Source organism: Rana temporaria, chromosome 3, assembly GCF_905171775.1.
Source record: "Rana temporaria chromosome 3, aRanTem1.1, whole genome shotgun sequence".
Taxonomy (NCBI): Eukaryota; Metazoa; Chordata; class Amphibia; order Anura; family Ranidae; genus Rana; species Rana temporaria.
The window spans coordinates 57,216,158-57,234,084 of NC_053491.1; the positions used below are offsets into that span (position 1 = coordinate 57,216,158).

Genomic DNA, 17,927 nt, shown 5'->3' on the forward strand with positions numbered 1-17,927 from the left:
TTGTTTGCCCCCTTCCAAAAATGATACCACCAGCCACCACCGATATGGAGGTTGAAGCTTGAAGTATGGAACTTGCCATGGCTGAAAATGCCAGTACCCCGCCTATCATGCTGATCTGGTGCATTACAAAAAATGTAATTGACTCGAATCAAGGAAGAAGTACGCAGACTAGGAGTTTGGGCATTCCTCATTGGCATACTTATTACAGGCCAATGACAAGTATTGGTAAGGCAACCAACACTAAGGTGGCAGCCTTGGTTTTCCTATCAGTACAAGTTCATCACAGCATAACAAAACCACAACCCAGACAAGACTCATTCTACAACTCCGTACAATTGTCTGGATTTCAAAGAGGTGCACGCACTGACGTCAGTGGCAAGGGCTGCTTTGTATGATAGAAGACCTTTGTGAATCCTTGCTTGCCCTTTGACAGCAGGCACTTTAGCTGTTCCTATAGTGATAAGGAGAAACACGAGTGACTCCAATTTTGGCACACAATGTCTGAAGATAGGCACTCAGCCATACTAGTATTATCACGAGGTATGACTTCGCAAGAAGATAGATAAATTTGTTCTGAGATCTAGCTGATATACACTACGTACAGAGAACAGCTGATAAAACCCAAAAAGTGAAAAAAGCAGACAATTTTTTCTCCTGCTATAAATATATTGCTCTCTGTAATGCATATATAGGCCAGGGAAAGACGACAATTTTTGCCCTTCCCCTAGAGAACGATGAGGAAAATTTCCCTACATGAGCAAGTGACAATTCACACTGCTGTGCGAAAGCAAACCTTTTTTTAATTTTTTCACAAGAAACCATGAAGGGACAGGCGCATCACTTCTCCAGCCCTCAAAAATTACCTCTATTGCATCAGGCTTGTCCAGTGATGGACACATCACATGCAGATTACAAGATTCTCATCTAAAGCAGATGCCAATTGGCAAAGTTTCATTAAGGCCCCTTTCACACTGGGGCGTTATTTGAGCGAAGCCTCATCTGTAATCCCAATGTGCTGGTAAAGCACCGCTAAGACCCTAATATGTTTTAGGGCGTTTTTGCATTCCCTCAGTGTGAAAGGGCAAGGCGTTTACAGCGCTTTCATTTCAATGGAGAGGGGCGTTTTTGGAGCTTTTTTTTTCAGCGCCCAAAAGCTGCTTGCAGGACTCAGTGTGAAAGGGTCAATTGAGATGCATGGAGAGCGTTTTAATGTCGCTATTTAATGCTAAAACGCAGTAAAAACGCTTCAGTGTGAAAAGGGGTCTAAAGTGGAAGTAAACCCTCCTATTTTCAGCCAAGGAATCTGCCATCTTGTCCTCTGCTTAATCTTCAACTGCCATGATGCTGCACATGTGATCAGTTATGACACCAGCCATCAGATGGTTTGACAGTTTGGTTAAGAGCACAACCAATGTAACAGTTACATCTCCAGTAGCTGAAGCAGAAATATCACCATGTTACACCTCTGATAATTTAAATGAAAAAAAAGCTCAAATCTGCCCAATTACAAAGTTAGCTATATATACACCCGTCCTTGTTAAGAAGCCGATCTGTTCTTTATCAGACTTCAAGCATTACAATCCTGCAGCGGTGACTAGTAGGTTATAAAATTGCTGACCGATTGGGGCCTCGCCCTCCTGTCACTGCGAACAACTGTCTCCTGTGATAGAACACACAGCACAGCTTGCTGCCATTAACACTTCAGCTGCCAGAGCCATGAATCACTCTGCTATTTCCACAGAATCGCAGACCAGCACTGCCGCCAAGTTTACTTTACCGCAACAACTTCCTGTACAAATATATATTCTAATACAGCCATTTCAAGGAAAGGTCACTTTAGAATTTTCTATCAGAAAATGCCAGTTGTGTGGCTGTCCTGCCAATGTAATAGATTCAATATAGTTTAAGGTAACTTTGAACAAACTGCAGATTCAAATTTGAGAGGATCATTGCCATACAGCTAGTGTATTACAATATGGAGGTCAGCATTGGTGGCTCCCAGAGATCATTCCTTTAACCACTTAAGGACCCCTTCACGCCGATATACATCGGCAGAATGGCACATCCACGTACGTGGCTCTTTAAGCCCAGCCGTGGGGGTCGCACGCGCCGCCGCGACCTGGTCCAAAGCTCCGTGACCACGGCACTCGATCGCCGCTGGAGTCCCGCGATCAGTCCCCGGAGCTGAAGAACGGGGAGAGCTGTATGTAAACACAGCTTACCCGTTCTTCACTGTGATCGATCGTGTGTTCCATTTTATAGGGAAACACAATCGATGACATCACATCTACAGCCACACCCCCCTACAGTTAGAAATACAAATGAGGTCATACTTAACCCCTTCAGGGCCCCCTTGTGGTTAACTCCCAAACTGCAATTGTCATTTTCACAATAAACGCATTTTTAGCTGTGAAAATGACAATGGTCCCAAAAATGTGTCAAAATTGTCCGCCATGATGTCGCAGTCACAAAAAAATAAAAAAATAAAACTATCCCCTTTTTGGTAAACGCTATAAATGTTGCGCAAACCAATCGATAAATGCTTATTGCGATTTTTACCAAAAAATAGGTAGAATAAGAATACGTATCGGACTAAACTCAGGGAAAAAAATAAATAAAAAAAAGTTTATTTTGGGGGATATTTATTATAGCAAAAAATAAAACAAAATTGAATTTGTCGCTCTATTTTTGTTTATAGCGCAAAAAATTAAAACCGCAGAGGTGATCAAATACCACCAAAAGAAAGCTCTATTTGTGGGAAAAAAAGGACGCCAATTTTGTTTGGGAGCCACGTCACACGACTGCGCAATTGTCAGTTAAAGCGACGCAGTACCGAATCACAAAAACAGGCCAGGTCCTTTAGCTGCGGAGTCCGCCTGTTCCCGTCAGCTCAGCGGGAGATCTGTCCGCAGATCTCCGCTGAGCGGACGGATGACAAGCTCCTCTCTGCTCACTGAGCGGGAAGGGGCTTGTCGGGCACCGCTGTCCTCCTATGGAGCGATCTGATGAAAACGGGCAGCATGTCCGTTTTCATCAGATCTTACCCGATCCGCATGAACGGATGGGGACGTGGCCCCCATATGTCTGTTTTTAGCGGATCGGGTCGGATGTCAGCGGACATATCTCAGCTGACATCCGACGCTCCATAGCGATGCATGGAGCGGCCGTTCAGGTCCGTGACAGACGTACCCGAACGGCCCGTAGTGTGAATGAGGCCTAAAGGTCCGGGTCCTAAGTGGTTAATGTCTGCATTTGGAATATATTGAAAACATAACAAGCATGTATTTATGGAATACTAAAAGAATATGGGACACGTCATAATACTTGCAAAAATAATTAAAAAAAACACACCCCACAAGAAAAGGGATATAATGGAGTAGCCCTAGCTCACACTGACGTCAAATCGGCAGCATTTGCACAGTCCTAATCCGTGCGATTTCACATCTGTGGCGCTGCACCGATTTCAAAAAGTTTCGGTACTTCCTTTTGCAATCGGCCCGCAATTTACATTGACATCTGTGCAGAAACTGCACAGATGTCTCTAATCGCGGCCGAAATCAGGGGTGACAAGTGGACTGAAATCGTGCGCATTCAGCTGAACTCACACAGCTTCATTTCCGCATCCCAGTGTGAACCTGGGCTAAAAGTTTCAAAATAACACTGTGTAATAGTTAGTTAATGAGCAAGACAAGTGTCTTCCATCCTCTTCTTTCAAGTCCTACACACAGCTGCTGACACAGAGGGCAATGACAAAGCTTCAGCAGACATGTATCGTAAAGTAAAGTGGGATAGATGTTCACCTTCATGTAGGACAAACATGAGGAGCAGTACAAGTATGTTTTCAGCCGCAAACATTTTCACAATTTTTTTGATTAAGCAACTTGTTTATTATGGTTACACTGCCTAAAATAAACAAAAAAAAAACACCTATGTCTCCGTTGCCATGGGAGCATCTTGGCTACCTGCCTAGCATTTAACGACTGTACGCCAGGCCAAGCATGTGAGCATATGCGGCTCACTGAACAGTCAGGTCATTCCTTGGATCCTAGGATGAAAACTACAGGGCAAAGGGGACAGTAGTTTGGTTATCCCGCCGGGCCAGTCAGTGAAAATAGCCAAAACCAGTCCATCACATAAAACTGGGCAAAAGTGAAAGCACAGACAGCGAAGAAGGGCGTAAATGTTTCACCGCTGGAAAGGTTGCTTTGGCAGGCAAGTACAGCAGATGTTAGTTCTGCTTTAAAGCTGAACTCCATCTTTTGATATACTTTACATCGTTTGTTTGGGCCAGCTTGGCCTACACAAACCTGAGAGGCCACTAGATGTGCGGTATAAACTGTATGTAGCTGCAGCCACACAGCATACCACACTGTTGCTCAGCCAGAGAAAGCAGTGTATTCTATCAATGAAAACAAAAAAAAATACACACACACGCTTTCTAAATACCTTGGAATGTCTACTTTCCAAAAAGGGGTCATTAGGGGGGCATTTTTACTTTCCTGGCATGTTAGGGTCTCAAGAAATTAGATAGCCCGCCAGTACTTCAGATGTGATCAATTTTCAGAGATTGGCACCATAGCTTGCAGACTCAAACTCTCACCGACCAAATATTATACACCAATTTTGATTTTTACCAAAGATCTGTAGCAGCATAAATTTGGGCCAAAATTTATCAAGAAAAAAATACTAATTTGCTATATTTTAACAGAAATACTTTACAGAATTTTCTGCATTTTTGATTTATAGCGCAAAAAAAAAAAAAGTAGCAAGCCTACACAGAGAAAAAGGACCACTTAAGTTTAATGGCAATACCATTTCGGTCTATCCCGATTTCTCAGCCGAAGTCCAGCGCCAACGTATTTCATTTGCAGCAATGAAATCCCGCTTGCGTACTGAAGTCCTATCATATGCTATTTTTTCCCGCTAAGCTGCGTGTCATTCATGATGTAAAGGCCCACTTCTACACCAGCCCCAAGGAAGCCATGGCGTGGCTGAATGACCGGTATGGAAACCACTAGACCCTTTGAATTGCCCTCTGCGCCAGGGATTTATTCTCATTTGTGTCTAACATACAATTGCATCTGCCTCTTTCACCATGTTGCCCCCCCCCCCTCTCGCACGTTGGCAGTGGACATCTGACTATTGCACCCGGCCCTCCCTCTCAAACATGGTTCTATACCCGACTACCTTACCTCCTAAACTATAGAGAAGACAGGTGGTACTTGCCCTCCCCTACATTACTGGTGGTTTTGTATCCTGGAAAAGGATACAAAAAAGAGATTTTTAATACAGCTTACCTGTAAAATCTTTTTCTTGGAGTACATCACGGGACACAGAGCGGCATTCATTACTATATGGGTTATATGGAGTACCTTCAGGTGTAGACACTGGCAATCTCAAACAGGAAATGCCCCTCCCTATATAACCCCCTCCCACAGGAGGAGTACCTCAGTTTTGTAGCAAGCAGTATGCCTCCCAAAATGGTCCTCAAAAAAAGAGGGGTGGGAGCTCTGTGTCCCGTGATGTACTCCAAGAAAAAGATTTTACAGGTAAGCTGTATTAAAAATCTCTTTTTCTTCATCGTACATCACGGGACACAGAGCGGCATTCATTACTATATGGGATGTCCCAAAGCAATGCTTACAATGAGGGGAGGGAGAACATCTCCAAGACAAAAGGATTTAATTTAGAGATATACTCAAATCATAATAAATCCAACTTAGTTGAGAAAAATAAATTTTTTTAAATTTAACTCGAACAAGAGGAGCCCCCGGAATCCGAGGGTCTCAAACTGCAGCCTGCAGCACTGCCTGCCCGAAGGCAGTATCAGTATTCCTTCTTACGTCCAACTTGTAGAATTTTGTAAACGTGTGGACAGAAGACCAGGTTGCCGCCTTGCAAACTTGAGCCATAGAGATCTGGTGGTGTGCTGCCCAGGAGGCGCCCATGGCTCTAGTAGAATGAGCCTTTAATGATACTGGAGGAGGCAACCCTTTCAAGCCGTAGGCCTGAGTGATTAATTGCTTAATCCACCTAGAAATGGTGGACTTTGCAGCTGCCTGCCCCTTCTTGGGCCCATCCGGTAGAATGAACAGCACATCTGTCTTCCGGATCTTCTTTGTAGCTTTAAGATAGGCCTTCATGGCCCTGACAATATCCAAGGTATGCAGCAACCCTTCCTTTCTGGAAGTAGGTTTAGGGAAGAAGGATGGTAATACCAAATCCTGGTTCAAATGAAAACTGGATATGACCTTCGGAAGGAAGGAAGGATGAGGGCGGAGAACGACCCTGTCCTTATGAAAAACAAGATATGGTTCCTTACAGGATAAGGCTGCCAGCTCCGAAACTCTTCTTGCGGAAACTATGGCAACCAAAAATACTAACTTCCTTGTCGGCTGATATTCCTTTGGTTCTACTAACGGCTCAAACGGTTGTTTCTGTAAACTTTGACAGAACAAGATTTAAATCCCACGGACAAAGCGGGGATTTAACTGGAGGTCTAATACGTAAGACCCCTTGAAGGAAGGTCTTAACCAGCGAGTGGGTGGCCAGCGGCCGCTGAAACCACACTGACAGAGCAGAAATCTGTCCTTTGATTGTGCTTAATGCCAATCCTTTATCCACTCCTAGCTGGAGAAAACTTAATACTCTATCGATGGTAAATTTGCGAGAAAGCCATCGCTTGGACTCACACCAGCCTACATAGGCCTTCCAGACCCTGTAATAAATCACCCTAGAGACCGGTTTCCTGGCTCTGATTAGGGTAGAGATTACTTTCTGAGACAGACCTCTACCCCTGAGAATCAGGGATTCAGCTTCCAGGCCGTCAAATTTAGATGCCGTAAGGCAGGGTGGAGGATCGGACCTTGCGATAGCAGGTCTGGCCGTAGAGGAAGAGTCCAAGGGTCTCCCACTACCATCCTTAAGATTAGTGAGTACCATGCCCTTCTGGGCCATGCTGGAGCTACCAGGATGACTGGTATGTGCTCCACCCGGATCCTGCGCAGCAGGCGGGGTAGTAACTGGAGCGGGGGAAACGCATAAAGAAGTTTGAACTGATGCCAAGGGCAAACCAACGCATCGGTTCCGCAGGCCATCGGATCTCTTGAGCGGGACATGAACCTGTCTAGTTTCTTGTTGAGTCTCGATGCCATGATATCCACGTCCGGCACTCCCCATCTTTGGCAGAGTGCTTGAAAGACTAGTGGATGCAGAGACCATTCCCCCGGCCATAGAGTCTGGCGGCTTAAGAAGTCCGCCTGAAAGTTGTCCACTCCTGGAATGAATATTGCCGATATGCAGGGCACATGAGCCTCTGCCCATAGAAGAATCAAGCTCACCTCTCTCTGAGCGGTTTGACTCCTGGTTCCCCCTTGGTGATTTATGTGTGCCACGGCCGTGGCATTGTCTGATTGAATTCTCACCGGGAACCCCTGCAATTTTGACGTCCAAGCCCTGAGGGCTAGTCGAGCAGCTCTGAGCTCCAAGATGTTGATGGGCAACTGCTTCTCTGGCTTTGCCCAAGTACCTTGGCGAGTGCAACCATCCAAAATTGCTCCCCAGCCCGTCAGGCTGGCGTCTGTGGTCACTATCTTCCAAGCCACTGGGCTGAAAGACCTCCCCTTCAGTAGATTCTGAGGGTCTAACCACCAACACAGACTTTGTCGGACTCTTGATGAGAGCGGCAACGGGATATCCAAGGCCTGTGGCCTTCTGCTCCATGCTGACAGGATGGCTGCCTGTAGGATGCGAGTGTGGCTCTGGGCGTATGGTACCGCCTCGAATGTGGCCACCATCTTGCCTAGTAACCTCATACATAGGCGAATAGTCGGTTCTTTCTTGCTTAGAACCAGTAGGATTAATTCCTTGATGGCTTTTACCTTGCTCAGAGGTAGGAACACTCCTTGTTGTTCTGTGTCTAACCTCATGCCGAGATATTCCAACTGCTTTGTGGGCTGGAAAGCTGACTTTTCTCGATTTAGGACCCAGCCGAACCTCTCGAGGTATTGGACCGTGAGGGCCACTGCTCGCTCCAAGCCGGGAGACGAGTGATCTATGACTAGGAGGTCGTCCAGGTATGCTAGGATCGTGACCCCTTGGATCCTTAGTTTGGCTAGGATTGGAGCTAGGACCTTCGTGAACACCCGGGGGGCCGTAGCCAACCCGAAGGGAAGCGCCACGAATTGGAAGTGACGCGAAGCCACCATGAAGCGTAGATATCTTTGATGTGGCTGATAAATTGGAACATGAAGGTAGGCATCCTTTATGTCTATGGACGCCATGAAGTCGTCCTTCTGGAGTGTGGCAGCTGCTGACCGCACGGATTCCATCCGAAATGAGCGGATCTTTAGATATGCATTTACCATCTTTAGGTCCAAAATTGGCCTGACATCTCCATTGGATTTTGGGATGATGAATAGGTTGGAGTAGAAACCCAGCCCCTGTTCCAGGACTGGTACCTCTACTATTACTTCCTGGGAAAGTAGATGATCTAATGCCGATCTTAATGCGGCTCCCTTTTCCGGATCGTTTGGAATCCTCGACTTCTGGAAATGAGGAGGAGGAAACCTTAGGAAATCTAATTTGTAGCCTGTGGCCACGGAAGACCGTACCCACTCGTCGGGAATGCTGGCTTCCCAAATCTCTGAAAAGAGTCGCAGCCTTCCCCCCACCTTCGTGGGTGGGGGCGCCCCTTCATAAGGTTGGCTTGGGGGCTGGTTTTGCTGGTTTGCGAAACCACTGCCTTTTGCCTCTAACAGCCTGTCCTTGTGATCTGCTGTTGAAGCCGAAGTTTGCTTTTGCAGGAGGCCGTCGATACTGCTTGGCATTAGAGGGCCCCTGCCCAGGGGAATACTGTCGTTTAAACGCAGGTCCCTGAACCTTCTTCTTAGTTGGCAAGAGAGTACTCTTGCCGTTTGAAATGGTCTGAATGTATTTATCTAGGTCTTCTCCGAAGAGTCGTCCTCCATGGAAGGGGAACCCTACCAGGAGCTTCTTGCATGGGGGCTCAGCCTCCCAGCTTTTTAACCATAAGAGTCTTCTCATATGGATAAGGGATAACGATAAACGTGACGCTTGCTGGATAGAATCCTTGATTGCGTCTACCGTAAAACATATGGCCTTAGGGACATCCGAAAATTTTTCTGCCTGCTGGGCCGGAATAAGTTTAAGCATCTGCTTAAATTGATCCGATAATGCTTGAGCGACCCCAATCGCAGCCACAGCTGGCTGTACTACTGCCCCTGCAGTAGTGAAGGAGTTCTTAAGTAGTGCTTCCAAGCGCTTATCAACTGGATCCTTGAACACCTGTATGTTTTCTACAGGGCATGTTAACGATCTGTTAACACATGAGATGGCTGCGTCCACTGCAGGAGTAGCCCATCTTTTGGAAAATTTTTCTTCCATAGGATATAGGACAGAGAACCTTTTAGGTGGTAAGAAGATCTTATCTGGCTTGTTCCAATCTTGGAACAAAATTCCCTCTAATAGAGGATGGATCGGAAACACAGCATTGCTTTGAGGCGCCCTCAGTGAGCCCAAAGCTGAAACCGTCGATACCTGGAGATCTGGTACTGGCAAGTTGAATGTCCTATGGACCAAGTCCGACAATCCTTGAATCCACCAGCTCTCCCTCAGGGAGACTGCCCCAGACTCCTCTGTATCCGGGTCTTCGATCCCTGAACCTACTTGGTCCGTGTCCAAGAGGTCGTCCAATTCCCCTGAGGAAAGGACCTCCTCTTCTGAGGGTCCGCGCTCGGGCGACGGAGATCTATTCCGCTTACTGCCCCGCATAGCTGCGGATATCCTTTTTTTTTTCCCATGCTTTTCTCATCTCTTTTAAAGAGGTGAGTAATACCTCCTCCGTGACCATCTTAGGGCTGGACTGACCCGCGTCAGCTCCAGCCCCAGATCCCGATGGCCCCAAGGCTCCCTGTAGGGAAAACAGCGGCATACCATGGTACAATACCGAGGTACACCTGCTACCTATTGGTATTTGGAACTATAAAAGTTAATTGTCCAAACACCTGTTTGGGGGATAAAAAAATGCTTCCTCTCCCCTAGATGACTTTTTTTTTTTTGTTTTTTTTTCGTTTTTGTTTCAAATCCAGGAAAGAAAAAACATTCTGTCCCCCTGAGTAGTATTGCAAAGAAAAACTATGAGATGGAAAAGAAACAGCCTATTTCTAGGCTTGACAAAACAGTCCTCTGAAGACTGCAATATCCTTTCTGGCCACTGTGTGTCCTCGGCGCCCCGTGCTGCCACTCTGGTCTATGTCCTCAGTTCCAAAGTATTGATGGAACAAACAAGGAAGGGCCGCCCCTTCCTTTAAGCCACTGACCCGCCCTTCCCCCCCAGCAACCTCAAACAGGAAATGCCCCTCCCGACAGGGGGAGGGGGGGGGGGGGATTTTGGGAGGAAGGGACCTCTCTGTTCCAGCAAACTGCGGCCTGCAGCCTGGAACCATGAGGAGGCCAGCGTTTTGCCTGCTTGCAGGCTCTGAGGAGGAAGACTGAATGGAGCATCGCCTGGAGGCCTGCAGGTAAGCAAAGCTCTCTGACACACACATATATTTTTATATAACACAGGCCCCACTCAATGCTTTTCCAACACTACAAGGGAGGTCACATCTTATGGGGAATAATACATAGAGAGCCATCCTATCTTTATGATATGTGACTAGTTTGCCAGATGCAGTGCATAACTTTAGGCATGTCCCCTGTGACCCCCCAGAAAAAAACCTGCTAAGAACCAAGTTCCGCAAGTTTTCCCCTCACTTACCTGCTCCATGCCGCAGGACTTTGCCAAGCAAGAGGCCCAATCTTCCCCCATCTCCGTGGGGATGTCTAGACCTTCAGGCCCTGGGTTCCTATGAAGGATCCACTGTCCTGGGCCCATATAGCACCCTGGCAACAGAAAACTTTAGGTACCCAAAGGTTTCTAAGTTCTGGGCCCAGGGTCCAGCTCTCTAAAAAGAAAAGCATTATGGGCTATACCCCAAGGGTTTGGGGTCCGGTTACTGACCACTTTAGCGCTGAGGCTTTTTTGGACAGAACCGGTAGCTCACCTAATCCCAAGGATGCGGAGGCAAGCTAAACCATGACTAACACCTAAGACACTGGCGTAAAAACTGAGGTACTCCTCCTGTGGGAGGGGGTTATATAGGGAGGGGCATTTCCTGTTTGAGATTGCCAGTGTCTACACCTGAAGGTACTCCATATAACCCATATAGTAATGAATGCCGCTCTGTGTCCCGTGATGTACGATGAAGAAAAACATTTTCCCTGCTTTTTTTGTTTAGCCCCACTGCATTCCACATTACCCCCTCTCCGGTTAGTGGTGAGGCCACGGAACTCGCACTGAATTTTTGACAGTTCAGGGATCTTTGGACTTTTTTCTACATTTTCTTTTTCCTGCAAGTTTTTCTGGGTGCTGCCCATGGCAGTATATTGTTTTTTTACTTTCATGGCTTTTACTACCCTACTGGTGGATATACACATTGCACTGTATGCATGTTTGAATATGTTATAAGTGGCACGTCCTCAGGTTATCATGCTCCTTTATGATTATTTTTGTACTGTCCAAGATTACCATGGCAAAGACCTTAAGATTACTTTCGTGGAACACTAGGTTTAAATTAGGTTTAGGACTGAGTACAAGTACCGATACTTTTTTTCCAAGTACTCGCCGATACCGAATACCGATACTTTTTTTTAAATGTGTCCCCAAATGCAGCCATGTCCCCCCACATATTGCAGCCATGTCCCCCCCACATATTGCAGCCATGTCCCCCCACATATTGCAGCCATGTCCCCCCACATATTGCAGCCATGTCCCCCCACATATTGCAGCCATGTCCCACATACCTTGATGTTCCCCGCACGCTGATTAACGGTGGCGACGGGTTTGCGGCGCCGGGGGGGGGTTGTTCAAGTATTCTATTTCAGTATCGGGGGTATTTGCGGGAGTACGAGTACTCCCGCAAATACTCGGTATCGGTCCCAATACCGGTATCGGGACAACCCTAGTTTAAATGCACCCCAAAAGCAGTCCCTGGCCTTTTCAGTTTTGAAAAAAAGTCGCCCCCATATCATCGGTCTCCAAGAAACCCACCTTACTAGCACTAAAGTGAGATCCCAAGCGCCCATGGCTGGCCCAATGCTACCCACACAAATTCTGGGGGGGGTCTATTCTGCTGGCTAAACCTCTCCCTGGTGAAGTACTACAGGTTAAAACAGACCCCAATGGGAGATTTATAGTACTCGCCTTGCAAATTTCCTCTGACGTTTACTCTTGTTAACATTTACGTTCCTCCCCCATTTTCAGCAGGGATCCTGTCCAAATTGTCACTCCAGCTGCCATCTAGACCCCCCTTGGCCCCTTACTTTGTGGGTGACTTTAATGCCATTTTAAATCCTGCTATGGACTGCTTGGGGTGTGGTAGTAGGCCCTTCTCCCTCTTTTAATGACTGGACACAGGTCCACGGTCAGGCATGGTGCTGGAAACATCTGGATGTGAGCCAGTATTCTTGACACTCGGATTCTTTCCACACCATGTCCAGAATTGACCTAGCATTTGCCACGACAGATACTCCCATTGTCTCTGCTGTATTTGCAGAGAGGGGAGCGTGATCTGAAACCCCCATCTGTGGCATTTGGAGAGACAATCTGGGCACAGTGGACCTTTCCACGAACTCCGTTTGCTTGACCTTACCCAAAGATGCATGTTACATGCTACTCAGAAATCATTTGAGCATACAAAGCTGGACGTCTCTTGGCCTACTTAACTAAACCGGGCCGCTCCCCACCCCCCCACCCCCATTTTCCATCTCACGTATCCTTACTATCCAGGGCCACATAAGCGATGCCCCCAGGGACATTATGAAAATGTTAAGCTTCTACAAATTTATATACATCCAGAGCCGACTACACAGAGCCCCAGCTGAATGACTACCTAGCCGACATCTCTCCCCTCCCTGTCGCTTGAGAGGAAAGATGAGTTGGAGGCCCCCATTTCAGTTGAGATTGCAGCTGCCATCTCATAACTACCTAAACACAAGACCCCAGGCCTGGATGGCTTCCCAGCCGAATGGTATGCCCAATTTAAGGATCGGTTATGCCCATTTCTCTTGCATACTTATAAGGCCCTGGACGGTGGAGACTCCCCCACTATGCGAGAGGCTTTGATTGTACTTCCATTGAAAACTACTTAAGGACCCACTTTAATGTTATTCGTACCGCCCAATATCTCTCATAAATGTGGAAGTTAAAATCCTGGCCAAAGTGTTGGAAAATCGTTGGAATACTGTGGCTGCAACCTTGGTCAACAGTGACCAGGGAGGCTTTATACCCGACAGGTCTGCCAGAACGAACATCTGCAGACTGTTTCACAAAATTCAGTACCCACATGACCGCCCCTCCACTTGTGCTCTTGTATGCCTGGGACACCTGTAAAGCCTTTGATGGTGTAGAATGGCCATATCTCTTTCGGGTGTTACAATTATACGATTTTTGCCCCTGCGTTATAGCATGGATAAGACTCCTTTATACCTCCCCGGCAGCCCGCATTCGGGTTAATTCATATGCAACCGACTCCTGCCCGATCACTAGGGGCACCAGGCAGGGGTGCCCACTGTCACCCCTCCTGTTTGCCCTGGCTATGGAGCCGCTTGCGGTACATATTCGCTCCTTTCCACTTAAAGGGTCTCCCCATTGCCACCATAGAAGGAGTGGGTCTCACTGTATGCAGACGACATCCTAGTATACCTGGCCGTCACAAACAAGACACTCCACACTTTATTATCTAAAATTTGTACATTTGGCGATTTCTCTGGCTTCCAGGTGAATTGGGACAAGTCTACTTTTTTCCCATTGGATCCCACTGCGATTTCCCCGAAATCCAGACATTTGGTGTCCTCTTTTAGGCATCTTGGGGTCCTGGGGGCAGATGCCTCCATCGGCCTACATTACCAACAACTTAGACCCCTTAATAATTAAACTGCAAGAGCAAACCAAATAATGTATGGACTTGACCCTGGACCTTATGGGCAGGGCCAACACCCAGAAGATTATTTACCTACCCAAATTGCTGTATATCCTGGCTAACTCCCCGTTCAAAATCCCCAAGTCTATTTTCAAACGTATAGATGTGATATGTGCGGCTTTTCTGTGAAATGGTAAACTCCCGAAAGGGGCTCTTGAGACGCCAAGATTGCCAACACACTTGGCCTTTCCCCAACTGTTGCATAGCCATGATTGGCTGCAGCAAATGCTTGTACTACCACAGAGGGGGCCATTGCATCTTCCCTAGAGACCCTGCACAACATTATCTACAGAGGCCGGGTTCCATCCCGCCTTGGCACCTCCCTATTTCAGTGCATTGTTACACAAATTTCTACGCACACCTGGTCGACCTCTCCCAATAACTCCCCTGTGGTTCAATCACAATTTACAGGAACTGTCTTCTATACCCGACCCTAGTCGCTGGTACTCCAAAGGGGTTAAATATTTATGTCACTTATACAATGCACAGGGCTTTAAATCCTATCAATTACGCCTTGACTTACTTGCCCCGCTCCTACCTGGTCTACTACTATCAGCTTTGACATGCCCAATTTGGGGCCCTAGATGACCCCACTACCCTGTCCCCATTGGAGTAATTACTGAGACACCCTGATCACACTAAACTTGTATCCACTTACTAGGCTGCCCTAACGACTGACTAATCCCAGATTCCGTAAAGCACAGGCGAAATGGACATTTCCCTCTCAGATGAAAACTGGACCGAATTTAGTGACACACACACACACACACGACCTCAGTGATCGCATTATACATGTAAAAATTTACCACTCTCACCTTACCCCGGCTAGCTTACATAGAATGGGGCTGTCACCCTCAGCTGACTGTTTCCGGATGACTTTTTGCACTGTTTCTGGTCTTGCCCAATGGTCCAGGTAGGCTCCCTTACATCCTCCGCATTGGGCCTCCCTAATATTATCCACCCCAAGAATTGCCTTCTGGGTATTTTTGGTGACTTGCATGTATCGTCCTACGCTAAGACTGTTCCGCATTCTTTATTTCTACGTAAAAAAAAAAAAAACGATCCTGTTGTCTTGGAAGGGAGCACAAACTTTTCTGAAGTCCCTCTGGTTAAAATAGGTTAATGATTCTATACAACCTCACCATTGAACTCCGGAAACGGAACAAAACATTTCACAAAATCGGGGGTAAATGGATAGCTAGTCCTCTGACCCTGCCCCCAAAGTGAACGCATCCTTAAATTATTCTCAGGTCGCGCCACATACTTCCTTATCCTGGTGTGTACCGTTACTACATTTGCACTAATAACTGTTTGACTTACCTAGCTATGCATTTCACTACAATTTGCACTTTACGTTTCAGTATATGTTTTACTGCCTGTAGGAGCATAATACTTATTGCTGTAAGCCAATGACCAACCCAGTTTTTTTTTTTTTTTAAAAAGAGGATCTTGATGTGTACCTTTAAAAAACACAATTCGGCAACAGCGATGGTTCTTTAATCCTGAAAGGTCATTACTTTCACCACAGTTCTGCCCAAATCCTAGCTTGGTTATTGCTGGGAGCCAACACAAGGGCCACGTGGCCCTATCCCATGGCTTTTTTCTGCAACCAAAACACTGCCTCTACACTGGATTACTGACATTTTTAATGTCCTTCTCAACCAATTCCTTCACATCTGACAACAGGGGGCAATGACTAGTCTTCAGATGCAGCTCTCCCAATAACATAATGAAAATCTGAAAATAAATTCTAATGCACAATTTATAGAAAAACATAAATACCTCCTTCTCCTCTTGCATTCATCATAGGGTATTGTAATAAAATAGCGATGGGTTAACATTTCTATCAGTGGTCTGAAATAAAAAAAAAAAAGCAAATTTTTACATTCAATTAAGCAATTTGTGCTTTAATATCCCACAATCTGTTATGCGTGTCCTAAAATGGAGAGGCCTAAATGAGCATTTATGATAGATACCCTTACTGATCAGGAGGTTATCCCATGATCAATACCAGCCTTCAGAGGTTGCTTAAGAAAGGAGCAATGTATACATGTCAGATATGGTCACACCCAATACCAGTAATCTTTGTTTGAATATAAGAGGGGGATTCTACCCACAACTCTAAGAAGCGTACTTTCCAAAAGGTATCATGTACTGAGAGCTGTTCTATTCCGAGACCAAACCGTCATTTCAAGTGTTCCGTGCTAAATAGATGATCAAGAGCCAAATGTCACAGCTGGGGTGTGCGTTTTGGTAAAAAACATAAAACTACTTACAAATGCCAATAAAATAAACACCACCACACACGATCAGTCGTCCAATATTCTCACGTGTTCTAGGCTTTGAATATACTTTAGTCAGTGACATAGCAACAGATGTGTCAGGGTCAAAGCTGGCCCAAAATGTGCCTATACCATACATTACAATAATGGAATCAAATTTGGTTGGCCTAATGGAAAACTTCTCCTTAGAATGCAAGAGACATTTGTACTATGTAAGGTGGTATCGGTAACAAGGAAAAGTTGTGAGTACACATTTATCTCTGGTCAAGTCAAATTATCAAAAACTGGGTGGCTATAAACAGCTGCCCTTTCCTAAAATGTCCTTCATAAAATTCATGAATTGCCCATTATTGACCCACCAATATAAGTGGCTATGGTTGTAAAAGGTCTTTAATTCTTCAGTACACGGCCAACATTGTTGTACAGGAAGAAACACTTACTCATGTGTGTATAAAAGAAATCCTTCCACAATCAGAATGTGGCATGTTTCTTGCTTCTCGTTCTCTTGACATGACTCGTTGTCCATGGTGTTGTTTATACCATGAGATTTCTCAAACTTCACAGGGTCCTTATTCCAAGCGCTAATCGTTTCAATCATTGCATCTATATCCAAAGCATCGATCACTATAAATATACAATCACATTTATGTTGGTTAAGGATACAGTCCCCGTATTAGTTTTAAATAGCTTGTTGAATTGCTCTACACCTTCACCAATAATCTGAGTGAAGAAGAGAACATCATTGTCTTACCATCATACTGTTTAAATCCATCTTCAACCTTGATCTGGTCCTGGGGCTAAAATGACCACAAAGAAAGATGTACAAGGGTCATGTCTATAAGTACAGACAGTTCTGTAACTTGTATTTATACGGCACCTATCTGCCAGTAATGCAATTTTTAAAAGAATATACAACCAAGGTGTGTTTACTTATAACTTCAAAGGGGGAAGAAAAAAAAAAAAACACACAATTAGGGCCAGTGTTGACAGGCAAATGCAACTTTGATACCAGTTTGAGACACTTCTGAGATCACACAGAATTCATTGTAGGTGCACTTAACCTGCTTCAGATATGTTTTCATTCCCACAGACATTCATGGGGAGAAAAAAAAAAAAAAAAATAAGTGAACAAAAGCCTGTCAGAACTGGCCCTAAAAAAAAAAAAAAAAAAATGCAAATATTGCATATAAGCGTTATTGGAAGAAATAAGCATGATGGATACACACACACACACACACACACACACACACACACACGGAAAAAAAACAAAAAAAAAAAAAAAAAACACACCACACAAAAAGCAAAGGTCAGCAGGTTTTATATTGCCTCAGGATATATTACTGTCTTGAGAGAGAAAGACTTACCTTAAAAAAGTCATCCTGATGTACGACACAGCAATTGGGAAGGGTTTTTATCAATCTGTTTGTCAGAGTGGTCTTGCCACCGTTGGTAACACTAAAATCAAGCAGAGAAATGTCACCACTTAAAGACAATACTGCAAATATTTTTTTGGAGAAATAGGATTGGGACTACATTTAGGTCTAACGCACATGCATTAAGAAGCTCAAAAGCCCTCAAACATACAATCTGACCATATACTGTA

General features: G+C 45.5%; 1 protein-coding gene across 2 annotated transcripts in view; it reads right to left on the reverse strand.

The window, feature by feature from the left end:
• Positions 1 to 17,927, reverse strand: part of LOC120931314 (nicotinamide riboside kinase 2-like) — a 30,122-nt gene that overhangs the window by 2,836 nt on the left and 9,359 nt on the right. The window contains exons 2-5 of one of the 2 annotated variants that reach the window (XM_040342620.1): positions 17,689 to 17,779; positions 17,076 to 17,121; positions 16,765 to 16,948; positions 15,825 to 15,896 (exon numbers count right to left, since the gene is read on the reverse strand). In XM_040342620.1, the coding sequence (XP_040198554.1) occupies positions 15,825 to 15,896; positions 16,765 to 16,948; positions 17,076 to 17,121; positions 17,689 to 17,779 (393 nt within the window). The remainder of the gene's footprint in view (positions 1 to 15,824; positions 15,897 to 16,764; positions 16,949 to 17,075; positions 17,122 to 17,688; positions 17,780 to 17,927) is intronic. The other variant, XM_040342621.1, reaches the window with a different exon arrangement.